This window comes from Juglans regia, chromosome 8 (assembly GCF_001411555.2).
Source record: "Juglans regia cultivar Chandler chromosome 8, Walnut 2.0, whole genome shotgun sequence".
Classification (NCBI taxonomy): Eukaryota; Viridiplantae; Streptophyta; class Magnoliopsida; order Fagales; family Juglandaceae; genus Juglans; species Juglans regia.
The window spans coordinates 26,536,707-26,555,756 of NC_049908.1; the positions used below are offsets into that span (position 1 = coordinate 26,536,707).

At 33.1% G+C, this 19,050-nt stretch overlaps 1 protein-coding gene across 2 annotated transcripts; it reads right to left on the reverse strand.

Moving 5' to 3' along the window:
- Positions 1–11,483: 11,483 nt before the first annotated feature.
- On the reverse strand, positions 11,484–12,599 carry LOC108985537 (uncharacterized protein At5g65660-like). Of its 2 annotated transcripts, none has more exons than XM_018957881.2 (2): positions 12,188–12,571; positions 11,484–11,999 (listed from the first exon to the last, which is right to left on the reverse strand). In XM_018957881.2, the coding sequence occupies exons 1-2, from the start codon at positions 12,425–12,427 to the stop codon at positions 11,829–11,831; spliced, it is 411 nt and encodes a 136-aa protein (XP_018813426.1). In that variant the 5' UTR covers positions 12,428–12,571; the 3' UTR covers positions 11,484–11,828. The 2 variants fall into 2 exon arrangements, with proteins under 2 accessions (XP_018813426.1, XP_018813425.1); XM_018957880.2 differs by having other exon boundaries at positions 11,597–12,002; positions 12,188–12,599.
- Between the last annotated feature and the right edge of the window lie 6,451 nt (positions 12,600–19,050).

Here is a 19,050-nt window from a genome sequence, read left to right on the forward strand (position 1 = left end):
TTTAATATTATTATTGTTTTGAGATTTGAAAAGGTTGAATTGCTTATTATATTTTGTATAGAAATTTGATAAAATTGTAATGACGAGTTAATATGAGTCTAGGTGAGTTTCAAATCTAAATGAGTTTGTATGCGTACATGTGCATGAGAGAGAGAGGGCTCGGTTTTGTTGTTCCAATTGATCTTTTTAACTCCAATGTTGTAAAAATAGATCAGATCGCATGAAAACACATTAGTTTGTAGAATTACTTTTGTGTAATGTAACACTTCTCTTTTGATAAAATAGGTGGTGTATGGAATTTTACATTATTTAAAAATGTGAAGTTATTACTCTTTATAATGTTATAATTGGATTTCAATTATATCATTGATTAGTTTTTTTAGAATATAAACTATGTGATTTGGACGGCCTTTTATGGCACGACTCACTGGCCTGATATGGACGCCGGAATATAAGGGGAGAGATTGTAATAACTCATTCTAAAGGTAGGTGGTGGATGTATGAGCCCCAACTTGTACTGGCAAAGTCCAGAATTCTGTTTTAAGAAAAAAAGGTCCCAATGTAGAAAGGATCACCTATATGAGTGAGCATTGCTAGCAGCACAACTTGCAACGTCAAAGCACTAGATGTTAGGTTCAACAGCACGAGGTTAATTTATTGGAACAAGGTTTTGTAAGACCTCTTAGAATTGAAACGTGATGTCTTTAAAAGTTGGAAGGGGGTTGAAATAATTTTCCTGAACTTTTGCGGCTATTTATGCAATCGAAATGTCAGAACAAAATTTAAGGCACCTTTGATTTCTTATTCCACTGTAAAAAAAAAATTATTTATTTATTATTAGTTATTTTTAATAAAATGATCGTTTTTAATTAAAATGGATCTGTTTTCATCGTAAATAACATTTTTCATCGCAAAAAAATGTCAGATCCACTGAAATCCTGCACAAGTAACAATTTTTAAATTTAAGTCTAAAGACTTTTTGTCCTTTATATACCAAATACTCAATGACACCATGCTTGAACAGTTGAACTTGGAATGAGATGAATAATAATTTAAACAAGCACAGGAAGATGCATGGCTACGAATGCCAAACCTTTTTCTTCAAATTATTAACTTATTAGCTTAAGAAAACTTCAACTGTCGTTGTTTTTCTTGTCGTCAGGCCCTCAATATCAGGCTGCGTGCTTAAATTCAGGTTCATTGTAGAGCTTGGTTTGTCAAACACCAGCCGAAATATCTCCCATCAGTACAGCTTTCATATTCTGCGTTTGGGTAACTTAATGATGCAATAATCCATACAAAACACAAGCTAAGGCGAAAATAAAAGGATTGCGGGGCAGATGTTTGAATAAATGCCTTAGAGAGAATTAATTCATAGTTTTACAATTCTTTTTTCATTCCATCTTTACAAAGACTTTCCAAGACCTATATATACAGTCAGATTCACAACAGCGAGAATTACATTTTAGACTTGGGACCACTTGGTTACACCTCACCATTTATGTTATAGAGAATCTACTTAATTATGTTATTTGGAATCAATCTAGAGTCTTCTAGGCCTAGTGGAATATTCTTGCATTGGAGCTGATCTTTCTCGAATTATCATCCTAGTTCTAATATGAGGCAGCAGGAATCATTGTCTTAACAGCCCCTTGCAAGTCAAGCAACACAAGACAGATGGTAAAGCTTGATCGTAGTTGAGAAAACCGAGCTGAAGATAGAGGCTTAGTGAAAATATCAGCAAGTTGATCATTACTAGACACAAATGAAACTTGAAGAACTTTAGTTGCCACACGATCTCTAACAAAGTGATAATCAAGCTCAATATGCTTAGTGTGAGAATGCAAAACAGGGTTAACAGTCAAATAAGTAGCACCCGAATTGTCACACCATATCGATGGTTCAATAAGAAATACACCTAGTTCCTTTAAGAGAGATTGCAACCAGAGAAGCTCACATGCACTATTAGTCACTACCTTATATTCGGCTTCAATAGAAGACCAAGCTATGGTGGGCTGCTTCTTAGAGCCCTAGGAAATAAGATGTGAGCCAAAATAAACACAAAAACTACATGTGGATTTGCGATCATCAGGGCAACCAGCCCAACCAGCATTGGAGAAGGCATACAATTTCAAGGAAGAAGATGTGCCAAAATAAAGACCAAGATGATGAGTAAGGTTCAAATACCGAAGAATTCTTTTTACAGCTTGCTAATGAGGAAGCCTTAGATGGTGCATAAATTGACACACTTTGTTAACAACGAATGAAATGTTTGAGGATCCTCAAAGGAAGGACTCTCCAGTGTAGTGAGTTTAATGGATGATGACATAGGAGTAGAGACAAACTTAGGCTTGTGCATATTAGTACGAACTAACAGATCAGAAATATATTTAGACTGAGAAATAAATAAACCAGTGGAATTTCGACAGACTTTAATACCCAAAAAATAATGTAAGGGCCAAGATCCTTAACGGAAAAAAAGCTCCAAGTGCAGTGATGAAATTAGAAATAAGCAATGCATTAGAACTAATCACTACGATATCATCTACATAAACTAAAACATAAAGGAAGTCAAATAAATTTCAGAGAATAAATAACGAGGAATCAGACCGAGAGCCATGGAAACGGCCTAGAGATAACAATTTGTCAGATCAATTTAGAGAACCATGCCCTAGGGCTTGTTTTAACCCAAAAATAAACTTTTTCAATTTGCAAATATGAGTGGAAAAATCAAGATTCACAAACCCAGGTGGTTGCTGCATATAGACATCCTCTTCGAGATCATCGTGTAAAAATGCGTTCTGAATGTCCAACTGATGCAACGACCACTTGGAAGTAGCTGTGAGTGAAAGAAGTAAACGAATGGTTATTGGCTTAACTATGGGACTGAAGATCTCGGTGTAATCAAGATCAGGTTGTTCATGGAAGCCCTTGGCCACAAGACGAGCCTTGCGGTCCTCAAGGGTTCCATTAGCCTAATGTTTGGTCTTCAAAACCCATTTGGAACCTAGGATATTAAGATTAGAGGAGAAAGGGACCAGATCTCATGTGTGATTGGGAAGTAGGGCTTGGAACTCAGTGTCCATGGCAGCTCGCCATCCTGGGAATTTAGAGGCTTTTGTATACGATGAAGGTTCTTCTATATATAATGGATCTAGAGGCAGAGACAGTGAGTGAGAGAGAAGGCTTGGGAGGAGGCCAATGGATGGTACCATCAGATCGAATAAGTGGACCATGGATATTGGATTTAGATCTAGTAACCATAGGATGGGTGAGAGAGGGTGGAAATGCAGGGGAAGGTGAAGCCAATTTAGATGAGATGGGAGAGCTAGGGCTTGAGGAAGACTCGGGAGGGAGAGGAGTCGACGAAGAAGAAGGAGAAAAGGCAGAGTGGGTTGGTCTTGATATCTCTTAGAGAGAGGGGCCTGATGTCTCGAGGAGTAGTGGGCATGATGTGGACTCGGGAATGGATGAAAGGAGTGCAAGGCAGATGTTTGAATAAATACCTTAGAGAGAATTTCATTCATTCATAGTTTTACAACTCTATTTTTCATTCTATCTTTACAAAGACTTTCCAAGACCTATATATACAGTCAGATTCACCACAGCGAGAATTACATTTCAGACTCGGGACCACTTGGTTACGCCTCACCATTTCTGTTGTAAAGAATCTACTTAATTCTATTATTTGGAATCAGTCTAAAGTCTTCAAGGCCTAGTTGAATATCCTTGCATTGGAGCTGATCCTTCTCGAATTATCCTCCCGATTCTGACCTGAGACAGTAGGAATCATTGTCTTAACACAAACCAACCCAAATTTGTCACATCTGACCCTTATAATTTTCTAAGATGAGGGAGAAAAGAAGAGAATCACAATTTATTAGATGCATGAATGGAAGGGTAGTCAATTTTAGCATTATATATGCAGGAAAAAAAACATTTACCCAACATAGGATTTCAAAAATGGGCTTGGTGACATTGTACACGATTCAAAAGTCAACAGACACACATGGCAACTAAATGGGGTGTTGTCTTCGATGCAAAGTGTGCTCTTTGCAATGCCCATTCTTCTTCCTTTGTCCAGCCTTTCGTAAGCCCAGAAATGTGTTCCCTTTTTATCCAAAGTGCTACTCATGCTACCACTCTTCTCGACATATTCATGTAAAGCATTCTGCTAATTATAAACCCTCTAAGATCATCTGCGGCCTCCAACTCCCTCATTACTACTATCGAATCTAGAAGACTTGCAGGACCCACAACTCAGGCCAATATCAAATTTCCTCATTTTTCTAAAACTTTCTCCAAATGTGTTACGCTTTCATCAATGACACTTAGCTGATTATAAAATCTCAAAGAGCGCCTAGGACTCCCAAAACCCCACAACCCCTATTAGAGAATCAACCCAACATCAATTAAAAAATCACAAGAATGAGGGAGAAGTGCAAAAGCTTGTACAAGAACAGAGAAACAAAGAATCGTGTATTGTATTACTTGATAACCAAAGTACATATCTTGAGTCACTTATATACACAAATTAAATCAAGAAAAAATATAACTAACTATGCTAACTGTAGTTTGTGTATTACACATGTAGAGGATTTTATATGCCAACTAGACTCATATAAGTTAATACTCCCCCTCAAGATGGAGTGCATATGTCAATAACAACCATCTTGAAAAGAATATTAGAAAATGAAGCAAAACCAAGAGGCCTAGTTAGGATGTCAACTAGCTAGTGGCTTGAGGAAACATGCAATGTTTTAAGAGAACCTCCTAGGAGCTTTTCCGGAACAATATGACAATCAATGTCAATGTGTTTTGTGCGCTCATGAAAATCTGGGTTTGTTGCTATGCGAAGAGCAGCTTAGTTATCACAAAAAGTACTACTGGTTTGGGTTGTGGAACTAAGAAATCTTGTAACAGACGAAAAGATGCAGGTTCTACTTCGGAAAAAAAAATTAGAAATGACAAAATCCTTATGGGAATGAGAAAGTTTGGAATATGAAATAACATAAGAAAGTGGATGCTGAGTACCAAAAGCAAGAGCATTATTCGAGGAATCAGATGAATTGGAAGGTGAATTAGAATGGCCCATAGCATTCATTGTTGTGGGTTGAGATGATTGTGAAGAAGATTGAAGGAAGGCAAAAAGCTGAAGGCATTGTTCTTTGGAGAAGGGAAATTAAGGAGTGGTATCTGAATTCGTGGTTGCTTTATCAAGGCCAGTAGAAGATAAAGAAGCCTCGGTTACAAAAGATATTTTGGTTCCTGGCGAAATCCAGTCAACTAACCATGTAATTTGTTGCACCTTTCAACTGAGTGTTTTGTGAGGCCACAATGGATACAAACAAGCGTAGAACATTACTTAGGATAATGCTTGTTGTTTGATCCAGGAGAAACTATATTCTTACTAAGCAAAGCAGCCGATCAAATTATCACAGAGGCTCCTACTAGTTTTCACTATTTTTCTTCTTGCAAAGTTAGAGATATCACCCTATCAATGGATGGCATTGGGTCCATTAATAGGATCTGTCATCAAATATGCGTAAATGAATCATTTAACCCCATAAAAAATTGAACAATATATTCATTTTCATATTGATAAATCAATCTTTAAAGGCTCCCCACAAGAACACCTCAGGTTACAAGAAAAACTGGGAATTAGTTTTATGAATAAATATAGATAAAAGTCACTATTGGAAGCATCTATTTTGTACACATGATGTGGCATCATGTAGACCACACATCTCCCCAAGTGAGTGTTAGAAACAATCAACTAAAAGCAGCTACGCAGTGAGTGCAAAGTGTGCACTACTATAGTGGCTTCTCTCTAACATTACTCTAGTTTTATAGTATAAAATTCATCACACACAGCTTTCAAGTTGTGTCAAATTGAGAAACTCATAGAAGATTGATCTTGAGTCAAATTAAGAAGCAAGATCTTTCTTGAGTTGAAATAAGCTAGGACCATTTCCATGAGCGAATCAAGTCTTCAAGTTTCTCGAAACTTCTTCAGTGATTGGGGTACTGATAACATTGTCAGCAATTTCATTTGTAAGAGAATCAAGAATCCATAAAAGAACCATATTGTTGCCAAAATATACAAGGAATTAGATTGATCTACAGGCGGAGAGAAAGTACCATCCACAAAACCTGTTTTGCTTTTAGCATTGAGAGCTGTCAACATTGTGGCTGGGTTGTTTCAGGATTGGACTTGGGGGTTTTGGGATCTTCGGGTTTTGAAGTTGTACTCTTCTGGTGAATTCCGGGGATGTCGGAGATGTCGGAGATCTTCACAGTGTCTGGCGTAGGTCGTTGCTACCGCTGGAATTTGTACCGGACATTTTCCCGAATACTTGGCGCCGTTGGCGGTCATGACGCGTACGACGTAGATCATGTTGTTTTGGGAGGGAAAATCCAGCTATTCTAACTAGGAAGACAGTGGGCTTTTATTTTGCCACGAACAGAAAAGGCTAAAGAAAACAAAACACTAGGCGTTACGGCTACGGAGCTCTGTAATGGGCCAACCCTTTATGGTTTCAAATAAAAACTAATAATTCCATTTATAATTTTATTCCTTTATCCTTCGCTTCCATTTTTTTTTTAATTAGAAACTAATCAAAAGAAAAGTTTACTTATGAATCTAAAAATAATTTTAAATAGTTATAAATTCATTTTTTGAGCTAAAAGATTTTCTACCAAAACTAATTCTAGTGGCAACCGATATTTCTTTTTCTAAAATTCATGAGTTTATATCTTGAAATACATTTTTAATACCTGTTATCGGTATTAGTATAAAATAAAATAAAAAAACTCATGTTATATGAAAATAACAATAATAATAGATATATTTTTCTGCTTGAGCCAGTGTGAATAATACATGACGTGACTCTCCACACGTACTGTTGATATGTTAGCTAGAATTTAATTTGCAAAAATAAAAAATTAAAATTAAGATTTCGTTTGTTTACAGAGATAAGATGAGATAAATTGAGATTAAAGTTAAAAAGTTGAATAAAATATTGTTAGAATATATTTTTTAATATTATTTTTGTTTTGGGATTTAAAAATTTTGAATTGTTTATTTTATTTTATATAGAAATTTAAAAAAATTATAATAATAAGATGAGTGATTTTCAAAATTTTCAAAATTTTAAATTTTAGTTTTGAAAGCAAACAAGGCCTAAATTATCTTGCAAATGAGGTGATCAAAGAGAAATAGTAAAACAGACGTCAAATACGAATGAGATCATCAAAAGGATGCATATATGTTGGACTAGAGCATGCATGCATATATATATATATATATATATATAAAATGATACTTACAGTTGTGAGTGTGCAAGCGCCGTGCAGTCGCTTTGAAAAAAGTAAATAAATATGGAATTTACATGAAAAGAAATTAATTTTTTAATAGTAAATCCTACTCTTTTTCAAAGCAACTGCATGGTATTTACACATTCCACCAATGTATATAACATTACTCTATATATATATATATATGCACCCCATGCACTAACAAAGAAAATTGACAACTCACGCTAAGTTCCTATTACGACAGATGATCAAACATAGTAATATATCCTTGTTTCTGCTGCATTTTTGGTATCAAAACATTCCCCATGCGTGCGTACGTTCATGCATGAACAAGGTATATCGTCCGGATCCCGATTGAACAAAGTCTCCACCTGATATCTCTTCCTACCTAAATGGAACCGACAAGGTTAATCTACAAGAAGTTTTTCATCTCATTCCATCTCATCTCATCATTAAGAGTTTTTTAATTTTTTACATAAAATATAATAAACAGTTCAACTTTTTTAAATTATAAAATAATAATAATATTAAAACATAATATTCTAACAATATTTTATTTAACTTTTAATTTTTATCTAAAATCATCCCAATCTCATCTCATTAATCAAAGGAACCTAAGATATCTATCCTTGTTCCACTAGGCACCATCCAAAGTTCTGCATTATTAGTTACAAAAAGTCTCCTATTGTTTATGCTTTGGAATAAACTTTAATTGAGGAAAGCATCTACAGCCTGGCATCATCTACCAAGGCAACCCCATTTTGGGCACAATATCTTGCGAAAAATGTACAAAGTCTAACTCTTGGATTCTTTCATGTTTTTTGTTGTCACTGTAGCAACCGTAGGCATATATATTTTTTGAATAAATATAGATAGAAATTTTTATTAGGAACATCCATTTTACATACATGATGTGGCATCATCTAAACTACATATCTCTTCAAGTGAGTGTTGGAAACAATCAACTAGAAGCAGTCATGCAATAAGTATAAAATATACACAGTTATTATAATGACTTCTCTCTAATATTCTTCATATTTTTTATAATCTTTAATATCTGTAATCTGGTTTACCACTTTAACTATCAGTGCAAGAAACCCAAATAATTTGCACCTGAAAGATCAAGAATCTGGATGGGCTCGAAAGATTCTTGATTATTGTTTTGATAAGTACAGACATGATCAGGATGGGAACTATTTCAACAACTCTCGTCTTTACGCTAAATTATTCTCACCTTCTCATGATTAAAGACCATGGTATTGGGAGAAGGTTAAACATGTGATTAAGACAGTCATCTTTGGCAGTAATGCACGAAGAAACAGGTTGGCCTGAAAACAAAAATGAAATTAACTAAAAGATGTCTGTTGCATCATCAAACACTGTTGGGATAAGACCACTCAGAATCCACTACGAATTGTCCCGTAAAAGGCAGTGTCTCCATGTGATTTCGGTGTACAAAGGGTCCCATCCGAAACATTGCTAGCTTATCATCCGTACGTTTTACAAATCCTGGTTTTCCCAAAAACTTTTCTTTGAATGCAAAGCGAACGAATGGGCCAGGCTGCGTTTTCACGGCGTCTGTGCTCTCGAGTATGTAGGTTGTTGCTTGGGCATGAATGGACACAAAATGAAACGAGTTCCATCCATAAAGGTGAGTGGCGCAATCGATCGAGATTGCAGCGGCTAGGCAGCTCTCGTTTGGGTTAAATATTGCGTATTCAATATCTATTTTGAATGATTGCTTGTTTGATTCAGATATAAAAGATAAGATGATTTTAAATAAAGATAAAAATTAAAAAAAATATTATTTTTTAATATCATTATTATTTTGATATTTGAAAAAGTTGAATTGTTTATTATATTTTATATAAAAATTTAAAAAAATTGTAATGATGAGATGAGATGAGATGAGATAAGATAAGATGAAATACTTTTTAAATTCAAACGAGACCTTATTGTGAGAGAAGTGTCGGTTATGTATAGTATGAAAAAGAGAAATCAACCCTCAAATGTACAAATTTCGAACAAGTATTTTACAAAAAAGTAATTCACACTATGAAAAAGTATGAGAAATTCATTATCTCTTTTGGGTTCACATTTTTACAAAAAAAATATATAAAATTTATACATTTAAAATTGGTACTTAGAATTACTCTAATAGTAATTACCATGCAAATCCACAAGCCAATTTTGTCCGGAACAAGTCATATATGCATCCATTTTCTCTGGGAACCAAGCATTCAAATAAACTTTCACAAACACATACTTAAAAGGATTGACAAGGAAACAGTACCTTTTTTACGAACCAATATCTTTTGGGGCAAATTACGTTTCCACTTTTGCTGCCAAATGGGTTTTGGTTTGATCAAGATCAGGAGCTAGCTAGTCTATAAAGTACTGCTCTCCATCTCTAGCTGTTACGTGCATATATATATGATCAACTTATAAAGAAAATGAAGCAAAAAAGGCCCAATGCAAGCACATGAGTACTATAGATTGAAAAAGAAGGGCGGTGAAGAGAGAACGTGAAGATTCCTTGCGTGTTGAGTGAAGAATTGAAGATTGGTCATGTAAAATTGAGCCCCCCCGCATGCATGATGATGAGTTAATGAGAGAAAAATGCGGGCTGCGGTGGGCATTTGTCGTCTTCAAATAAAGTATAAGATTGTGGCAAGGAAGAGTCATTGTCACAGAATTGATGGAAAGCAATTGATGATCTGTATGTACTGGCAACAATCACGGAACGAGTACAAACTTGTTGTACTGGCTGGCTGGCTGGCTGGCCGGCCAGGGAAGAAAGTGGTCTACATCTGTTGGCAACAGTGAAATTAGGAGATGTGGGGACGACGATCGAGCATGAGCTGGCGTCTGGACTCTGAACAATCGGTGGAGCTTGTTCTATAATGCTAATGATCATGATTTGGGTCACCCACTTTTTCACGTCACATCTTGTACAAAAATTTTCATGCACTGATCAAGTAGTGTTACTCCCGGTTTAACTCATTAAATTCATTGGTTTTTCACAAGGTTTCTTGATGTCGGAAAGGCATTTGCACTCCAATTTGGAGTTTTAATCGAAACGTGCTTGCTTTATTTTTATTGACGCGTAAAAGTTCTTAGAAGGTGGCGGACAATATACTAGCTAAATTGGTAACTAGCTAGTTTCCCTATATCTAATACTAAAATTAGACCAATAAATCATGATTCAAAAGGAGCTACCCACACCAACCCAACTCATCTGAAAGATTTGATATACTTGTCAATATAATCATGACCATATCAAATATGCTTGACTTCAAAATTACATGCTTGTAATGAGAGAGAGTGAGAGAGAGAGAGAGAGAGAGAGAGAGAGAGAGAGAGAGGGGGGGGGATGGTAAATCTCGTAGGATTGCCTAAAAGAAAATTTTATTGATTATCTCTATATCATGCATTATACATAATTTTTATCTTCTTTTTTTTTTTTCCTTTAGCAAGTACGTGGTCTTAAGATAATGAATAGAAAAACTCAATTAATTTAGTATAAATAAAATAAAAATAAGTGTAGTGTGTAAAATAATGAATAGCAAAATTCTTGCCCAATTAGGCAAATTTGTTGTCGTGGGTTTTGATATGAATCTGTGGGAATGGAATCTCTTGAACTCATAAACAATTTAAAAACTCATCCAAGAAAGTCAAAATCAAGTCGAAGAATCTAGATCTGTTGAGAACTTATTTCAAGAACTAAATGTGAAGTCTTGTTTGTGACGGTAGCCATAGATCAACAGAATCTAGGCCGATAGGCTAATTTAATTTATGACCCTTATTCTGTTGCATTATATTTTTAATAATTATCAAATATCAGAATAAAATCTTTTACAATTTTATAGACCCAATCACGTTACCAAATCACGAAATCTTATATTGTATCATATATGTGATTTATTCCAATTTTTTTACTTACTTTTTCTCTTATTCCTAACGACTTCTCGTTTCTAAAGTGCAAATATACAAGCAAATCTAGCTTATTGGATTGCTTAGATAAAAGTTGGATTTTTAGATTGTGTTTAGATATTGAAGTAATTGAACTCAACTCACTTCAAACTAATTATTGATTGTGCCGATTACTTTTTTAATTTTTCATAAAAAAAATTAAATTCATCTCAACTTATTTCATACAGTTTAACTTAAAAAAATTAAATTCATCCCATAAAATATTACTATTCACAGATCTCAATTTCTAAACGTAGCCTTCAACTTTGCCACGGATCAATACTCTTCCCACCCCTCCATGCATACATTTGAACAAAACTACAAAATTAATTAATACTACACCACTTGGGTAAATGAAGTGATTCAAATTTACAAAGTGACTGCCCTTTTCTATTAGGCAAAACATAACAATACATATAGGTAGAATCTAATTCTCGCGAACAGGTAAATTCCAAGTAAAAATTAATTATCTGCTTAATTCCATCACTAGCTTCACATATACATGATGATCAACAGCATGCTCATAAATGTCTTTTTGGCTAATACAAAGGCACTGGGAAACGAGGCGGTGGCTTCGGTGGTTTCTGCACTTTCACGGCCACGACGGTCTTTTCATGATCTGGACGTGGAGGCTTACATGGACAAGGCAATGCTATAAACTTTGGAATCTGATCTCCGGGCATCAGTACAGGCAAACTTTGGCTTTGATTCTGCTTTAAACCCAGTTTTAAAACAAAACATTAGCAAATATGATCCAATTCATGCAGTGTTTTCAAACTCTTGAAAAGAAAGGTCTTTGAAATGAAAGAAAAATCTAGGTGAATTTTATTGGCCGGGGGGAGGAGGAATATATATATATATATATATATATATATATATATATATATATAAAATATACCATGCATGTGGGTTTGGATTTGGAGGGTGAAGCAGCCTCGATATCTTGATCAGCGTCGTGGTCTTGGTCATGGGAGAAAGATTCACGTAGTGATCTGAACCTGTCCCAATGGTAGCAGCAGGAGAAGATACCGCTCAAGCTGAAGATGACGATCAAGAGGAGGGCAGTTCCGAGAGGGAAACCCAGGGACGGACGAGATGCGTCCGAGTTGGGTGAAGAAATATCCTGGCTCTCCATCATTACTTGCAGTTTCTCTTGCTCCTTCTCTCATGTGTTAGCCTGTTAGGACTCTCAGGAGGAAAAAAGAGGACGTAAAAAGAAAGGATGCAGCTAGCTGAGGGAGTACGCTTTGCAGAAGAGGGAAGGGGAGTGGGAATTTATAAAAGAAAAGAGGTGGGTTGAGATCTGGGTGAGTATGGGTAAAAGGTACGTCTAGACCATTGGTACGGTAAGAGATGGACCTACTCAGCAAAAGCACTTGCTTTGTTTTTGTGTGGGGAGAATAATTAGAAAGAAGTAGTTAAGAAGTGTATTGAAGATGGAAACAAAATGCAGAACCTTTTTGTAAATAAATTGTCGGCTTCGATATTAATTTTATATGAGTTAAATAAAATATTATTTTTTGATATTATTATTATTTAAAAATTTAAAGAAATTAAATTATTTATTATATTTTATATGTGAATTTAAAAAAATTATAATAATGAAATGAGATGAAATAGATTAAAAATATTTCTGTATTCAAACGGGATCTAAATCTGAATGCATGACATGGGTATGAAACGAAGAGAAATATTTGCTCTACTTAAAATCTAAGTCAAAATTATTCAAATGGACATAATTTGATATTGTATGTTATATAATGAAATAGATTTTTTTTTTTTTAAATAGATACGTATCATCTTAAAGCACATCAACAGGTAAATTTATTTTTATAAAAATTTTGTGTACATATAATACTTTTCTTAATAGAAATATATTTTTATAACCACAAAAAAACTTCATAAAAGTAAACTCACAAATTTATATGACTTGATCATTAATACATTAGATTGTAAAGTTACTTTTACTGTAAAATAAATTTAATGTATATCACATGAAGTACATCACATGAAGTAAATCTCAATTTGTGAATTTACTTTTATTTACCTCTTAAAAATATGCCCATCAGGTAGTACCTTAAATTTCGTTTGTTTTCATAATCATTCTCATCTTATCTCATCTGATCTAATTATTATAAATTTTCTAAATTTTTATACAAAATAAAATAAACAATTCAGATTTTTCAAAATAAAAACAAAAATAATATTAAAAAAATATATTCTAACAATATTTTATTCAACTTTTAACTTTTATCTAAGGTGTAATTAATATGTCGGTCCAATCCGGTTAGGTGATGGACCGAACATTCCATCATTTTCCCGGACCAAACACCAATAGGGACCGGATAGATAGCTATCAGTCCAGTAGGTTTCTCCGGTCTCAGTCTCGGTCTGATCCAGTAGGTTTCTCTAGTCCGGATTGACCCTATTTCACCCCTACTTTTATCTCAATTAATCTCATCACATCTTTAAAAACAAACTAGACAACTTTTCTTTGCTCGCGCTGTCAAGAATTACGTATCTAAAATATTTGCATTGCATGAATATGAGTGATAAAAGAGTTTGAGGGCATGTTTGGGTAATGATAATTTATAAGATTTTTAAAATTTATCGTAATCATTTTCAAATATTACTCAAAGATAAAATATTTTTTAATTTTTAATTTTTAATTTTTAATATTTAATATTTTTTATTTAATTATTACTTAATCATTACTCAAATATAAAAATCTATACTACTTTTATAGACTTCAACATAAAATATAAAAATCAATATAACTCTTATAAATTTCAATAAAAAAATATTAAAAATTTACATTTAAACCATTTTTTTAATTTTATCTATTAACTTTCACCGACTCTAATATAATACGTATTTTAAAATATATATTTTTTTAACTTTTTTTTTTCATTTTTCAACATCTAATAAATTAAACATTTCCGCTCAATTTATTTAATTGACAAAAGTTTAAAATGCATTAAACATCGATCTATACACGTTTTACATGATAAGTGAATGATAAGAAGTAATCAATCTAATAGGATGTGAAGAGATGAAGACAGAAGTCAGAAAGGCAACGGATCACCGATTTGCTTGGATCAGCTGTTACCGACAAAAGAAATGCGAAACAAATCTATCAGCACGGACAACAGTAGTAGTTAGTACTGGCGACCAGTACATGTCGTGTTAGCCAAGATGATGATATGCCGTGTAGAATCTGAATTCTGCTTGAGTTTGTCTGACTTCAGAATAGTTTCTTTATGGTGCAGGCTTCTTTAAGCCGATCCGGGTTTGAAGTCCAAATGATTTGCCTCAAATCTTGACTTTTAGGTACAAAATATTATAATTTTTATATTTTAATATAAAATATAATAAATAATTTAATTTTTTTAAATCTTAAAATAATATTAATATTAATAAATAATATTCTAATAATATTTTATTATTTCAATTCAACTCAACTCAATTTAACATCTAAACACAGTCTTAATTTGTATACAATTAAAGTTCTTCGTTTTCTTTCATCTAAAAAGAAGAAAAAAAATACTTCATTCATGGTTTCCATGCATGCATGCATGCATTGTTGTATAATCACCGTGCAAAATGCATGCATGTGTCAATTTCGATCATTAATTTCCTTTTGGGTTATGAATTCTCAAGTCATTTATGGACTAGCAGCAGTGGCAGTGTGACTGTATGCATGGCCGCTTGCGTCTCAAAAAGGGTTGTTCTTGTGAATCAGTACGTGTACTCATTTTGCAGATAGATATATAGTCCAGAAAAACGTTTATTTCCCTGAAACTTCGAATATCCGGCCAAGTCGTAATTGGCAGCCGCAGCATGCATGCAGCTTGTGGATCGATCTCATCTTGTCCAATTTCTCAAGGAATTAACTTCATTCATCCATTAATGGACCACCGGGACCATGGCCATAACGTTCGTTTAATTTCTTGGGATTTCGCCATCGATGGCTAGACATTTTGTTTCATGTACTGTCATCTAGTCCGGCAAACCTTAATTTCTAAATCGGGCCACTTATACGTACGGATTACTTTATTTTTCTTCTCAAGTAATGCTAGAGAGAAGTCACTATAGCAGTATACACTTTGTACTCACTACATAGCTGTTTCTAATTGATTGTCTCAGCACTCAGTTGGAAAGATGTGTGATCTAGATGATACCATATCATGTGTACAAAATGAATACTCCTAATAGTGACTTCTATTTATATTTATTATTTCTTTTCTCCTTATAAAAGAATACGAAAATGATGTAACATGATACAAATTAATTATCAGATTTTAATGATCATTGACAAATGGCAATTTATATTTTTAACTAATTATTAGATCATATTTCAAAAGAAATAGTAGATTAATCGATCCAATGAACTATAGTTTTTCCCTTTATCAGTTTTGTACGTACGTCGTTTTCGATTAATTTATTAGGTACATCTTTGCACCCACCAGCTTGCACGTGCCATGCACAGACCTATCTTTTTGCTCTGAAATTGAACAAACATGTCATAATATATACTATATATGCAGTACCTTTAGGTCATGATATTAGATATATAATATATACATATATACACACACAATATGATTAATGTGTTTTTTCCTTTCTATGACGCCCGACGTTCATGTTAATGTGATCAATATGTTGCAATCGTGTAAGATATGCTCAAATCCAAATTCTGAATTAATTGTTAAGGATTCCAGTTCCGGATTCCGGCCCAGATCAAAATGGATCCATAATCTGGATTGCATATCCTGAACTAACACGGTTCGGGCCGGTACGGGTTAGGGATCTAGTTTAATAAAATATTATTAAAATATTATTATTATTTTAAAATTTAAAAAAGTTAAATTATTTATTATATTTTATATAAAAAATTTAAATAAATTATAATGATTAAATGAAATGAATTAAAATAAGTTTTGAGATTTTTGTATCAAGACCGGCGTTAATGTAGTTGGTCGGAAGAAAACGGTAATCGTGAATCACGTTAATTTTGTTACTCGATCGCATCAAAGTCATCATGTGGGTTATATCAATCAAAATTTTGATTAGATTTTACTCTTTTTATTGTAACAAGAAAAGACAAGAAAATATATAAGACCTTATGCTGGAAAAATAATAATTTTACTTCGCATTTCACACCATACAATATATTCTTTTTAATTTTTTTTTTATTTTCATAACAAATATATGGTGTAAGGATAATAAATAGAACAATTTAATTAGTTTAATAATAATAAAATATATATGATGTGTGGTGTGAGATTATAAGTAATATATAATCTAAACTCGTAAACTGATATAATTTGATGTAATACGTACATTCTATTTTTTAATAAAAAAGAATTTTGCAATATAATATATCACATCAATTTTGCAACATAAAAAGAATAATTTGGCTGCGTTTAGTTACATGCAAGACCCAGTTGAGCTCAGTCTAATTTTAAGCTGGGTCTAATATCTAAACACTCAACTCTCAAATTACTAAATTTATCTCAACTCAAAACTTCATTATACTAAGACCCATAACATTTTTTAACTTAATACATCTTTAAACATGAGGCTCACAATCTTTTTTAATCTAGCTTCTCATAAAAAGTACTATTAAACTTATTTTAACATTTAAATACATTTTAAATTCAGTTTAGATAGATCTTATATAATTTTTTTCATTACTCAATTTATTATATATTATTCATAAAGAATTGAGTTCAACTTAACATCTAAGTGCGCGCTTAAACTATTTCTTCAAACTTTTTAAACAAATTGAAAATATGAAATCAACTTTCATGAACGAAAACATAGGCTTCTAGCTATGAAGAAGTTGAATAGTCGGAAACCAAATTTCAAGTCTTTGTGTTGTGCATATTATCTTCTCACGTCTGTCGCATCCTTGTGTCAATTTCACGTCTTTGCGTTGTGCACATCCTAGCCATGAAAACAGAAGTTGATGTCAATTTTCAGATGATGCTTCATGTGTACGTTGTGCATATCTTCTCACGTCTTTGTCCAGCAGGCCCACTGAGTCACTGACACCGGCAGCTCGCTGCCCAAGAAAGAGGGGCACATTATATATGCAACTTCTTGGTAGCTTCTTATTGACATTATCCTTTAACAGTCGGTGAAAATTGACAAGAATAATGGCCATGAAAGCACAAGGCCCTCTTCAGGTACACTGCAACTGGACAAGGACAACACCATTTTCTAATGGACATGAAATAAAAAAATAATGCACGTACAACCATCAATTTATAATAATATTTTCAATTTAAAATATAGTTTTATAAATATTTATAAAAAAAATTTTTTTACCTGTATCATTGCTCAAAATACAAAGGGTGGCCATTCTCTCCAATTTTTTTAAGGAGTACCGTTCATTTATGCAATTTTAAAGTTTTACACTAAATTTAAGTTACGTTTGGATAGTAAAGTTTTCTCAATACTCTTTAAGTATTTTTATATTTATGAAAATACTTCACATGCCAAACAACTTAAGCTACTCTCAATGAGATCTACAAACCCACTTCAATCTCTACTTATAAATATTCACAAACATTCTATAATATTTATCACTATTATATATAAATAAAAAATAATTTCACTATAATATTTATTTATATTATATATTATATATAAAAAAAATATTTAGAAAATATAATATTTATCACTATTATATATAAATAAAATTATCATTAAAAAAATTAATCATTGATGAGACTCACACATTTTTCAATTATCTATCCAAAAGTCAACAACTCAACATACTTCATACATCCAAACAACTCAAAATACTCTCAATGGGACCCACAAACCCACTTCAATGTCTACTCATAACTATTCACAAACATTCTCAACACTTCTAAGATATTCTCACTATCCAAACGTAGCATTTCTAAGGAGATGTTTAAATAGTAAGTTGAATTGAGTTGAGTTGAGATGAGATGAGATGAGATAAAAGTTAAAAGTTAAATAAAATATTGCTAGAATATAAATTCTTAATATTATTTTTATTTTTAGATTTTAAAATTTTGGATTGCTTATTATATTTTGTTTGAAAGTTGTTAAAATTGAGAGAGAGAGAATTATTTTTATGCAAAACTCAATTATCATTTGTGTATCACTTTACAAATATATAGATGTACTACTAAGTAAGTATGAAAACATGTACAAAAGATAAGTAGACTAATTATACAAATTAGACAAATTTCTAAAATTAAGGTGATTGATTTTCTAGAGATGAAGAATTTGAAAAATATGGCAATTGTCAATACTCCCCCTCAAGTTGGCACATAGAGATCTGTAATGTCTAACTTACGTGCAAAATGATGAAAAAGTTTCCATCCTAAGGCTTTGGTGAAGATATCGACAACTTGTTCAATGGAAGAAGTGTGAACTGCCATAAGGAGACCCGAGCGAATTTTATTATGAGCAATGTGACAATCAATCTTAATGTGTTTGGTACGTTCATGGAACATGGGATTGTGCACAATGTAGAGAGCAAATTAGTTGTCACAATGTAAGGTGAAGGATTCGAGATGAGAAATTCTAAAATTAGTGAGAAGTTACTTCAACCAAGTGAATTCATAGGTGGTGACGGTCATAGCTCGATATTCAGTTTCAGCATGAGACTTTACTACTGTAGTCTGTTTCTTTGTACGCCATAAGATTGGGCTGGTCCCTAACTAAATGAAATATCTGGTGGTAGAACGGCAGGTGGTAGGACATCTGACCCAATCAGAA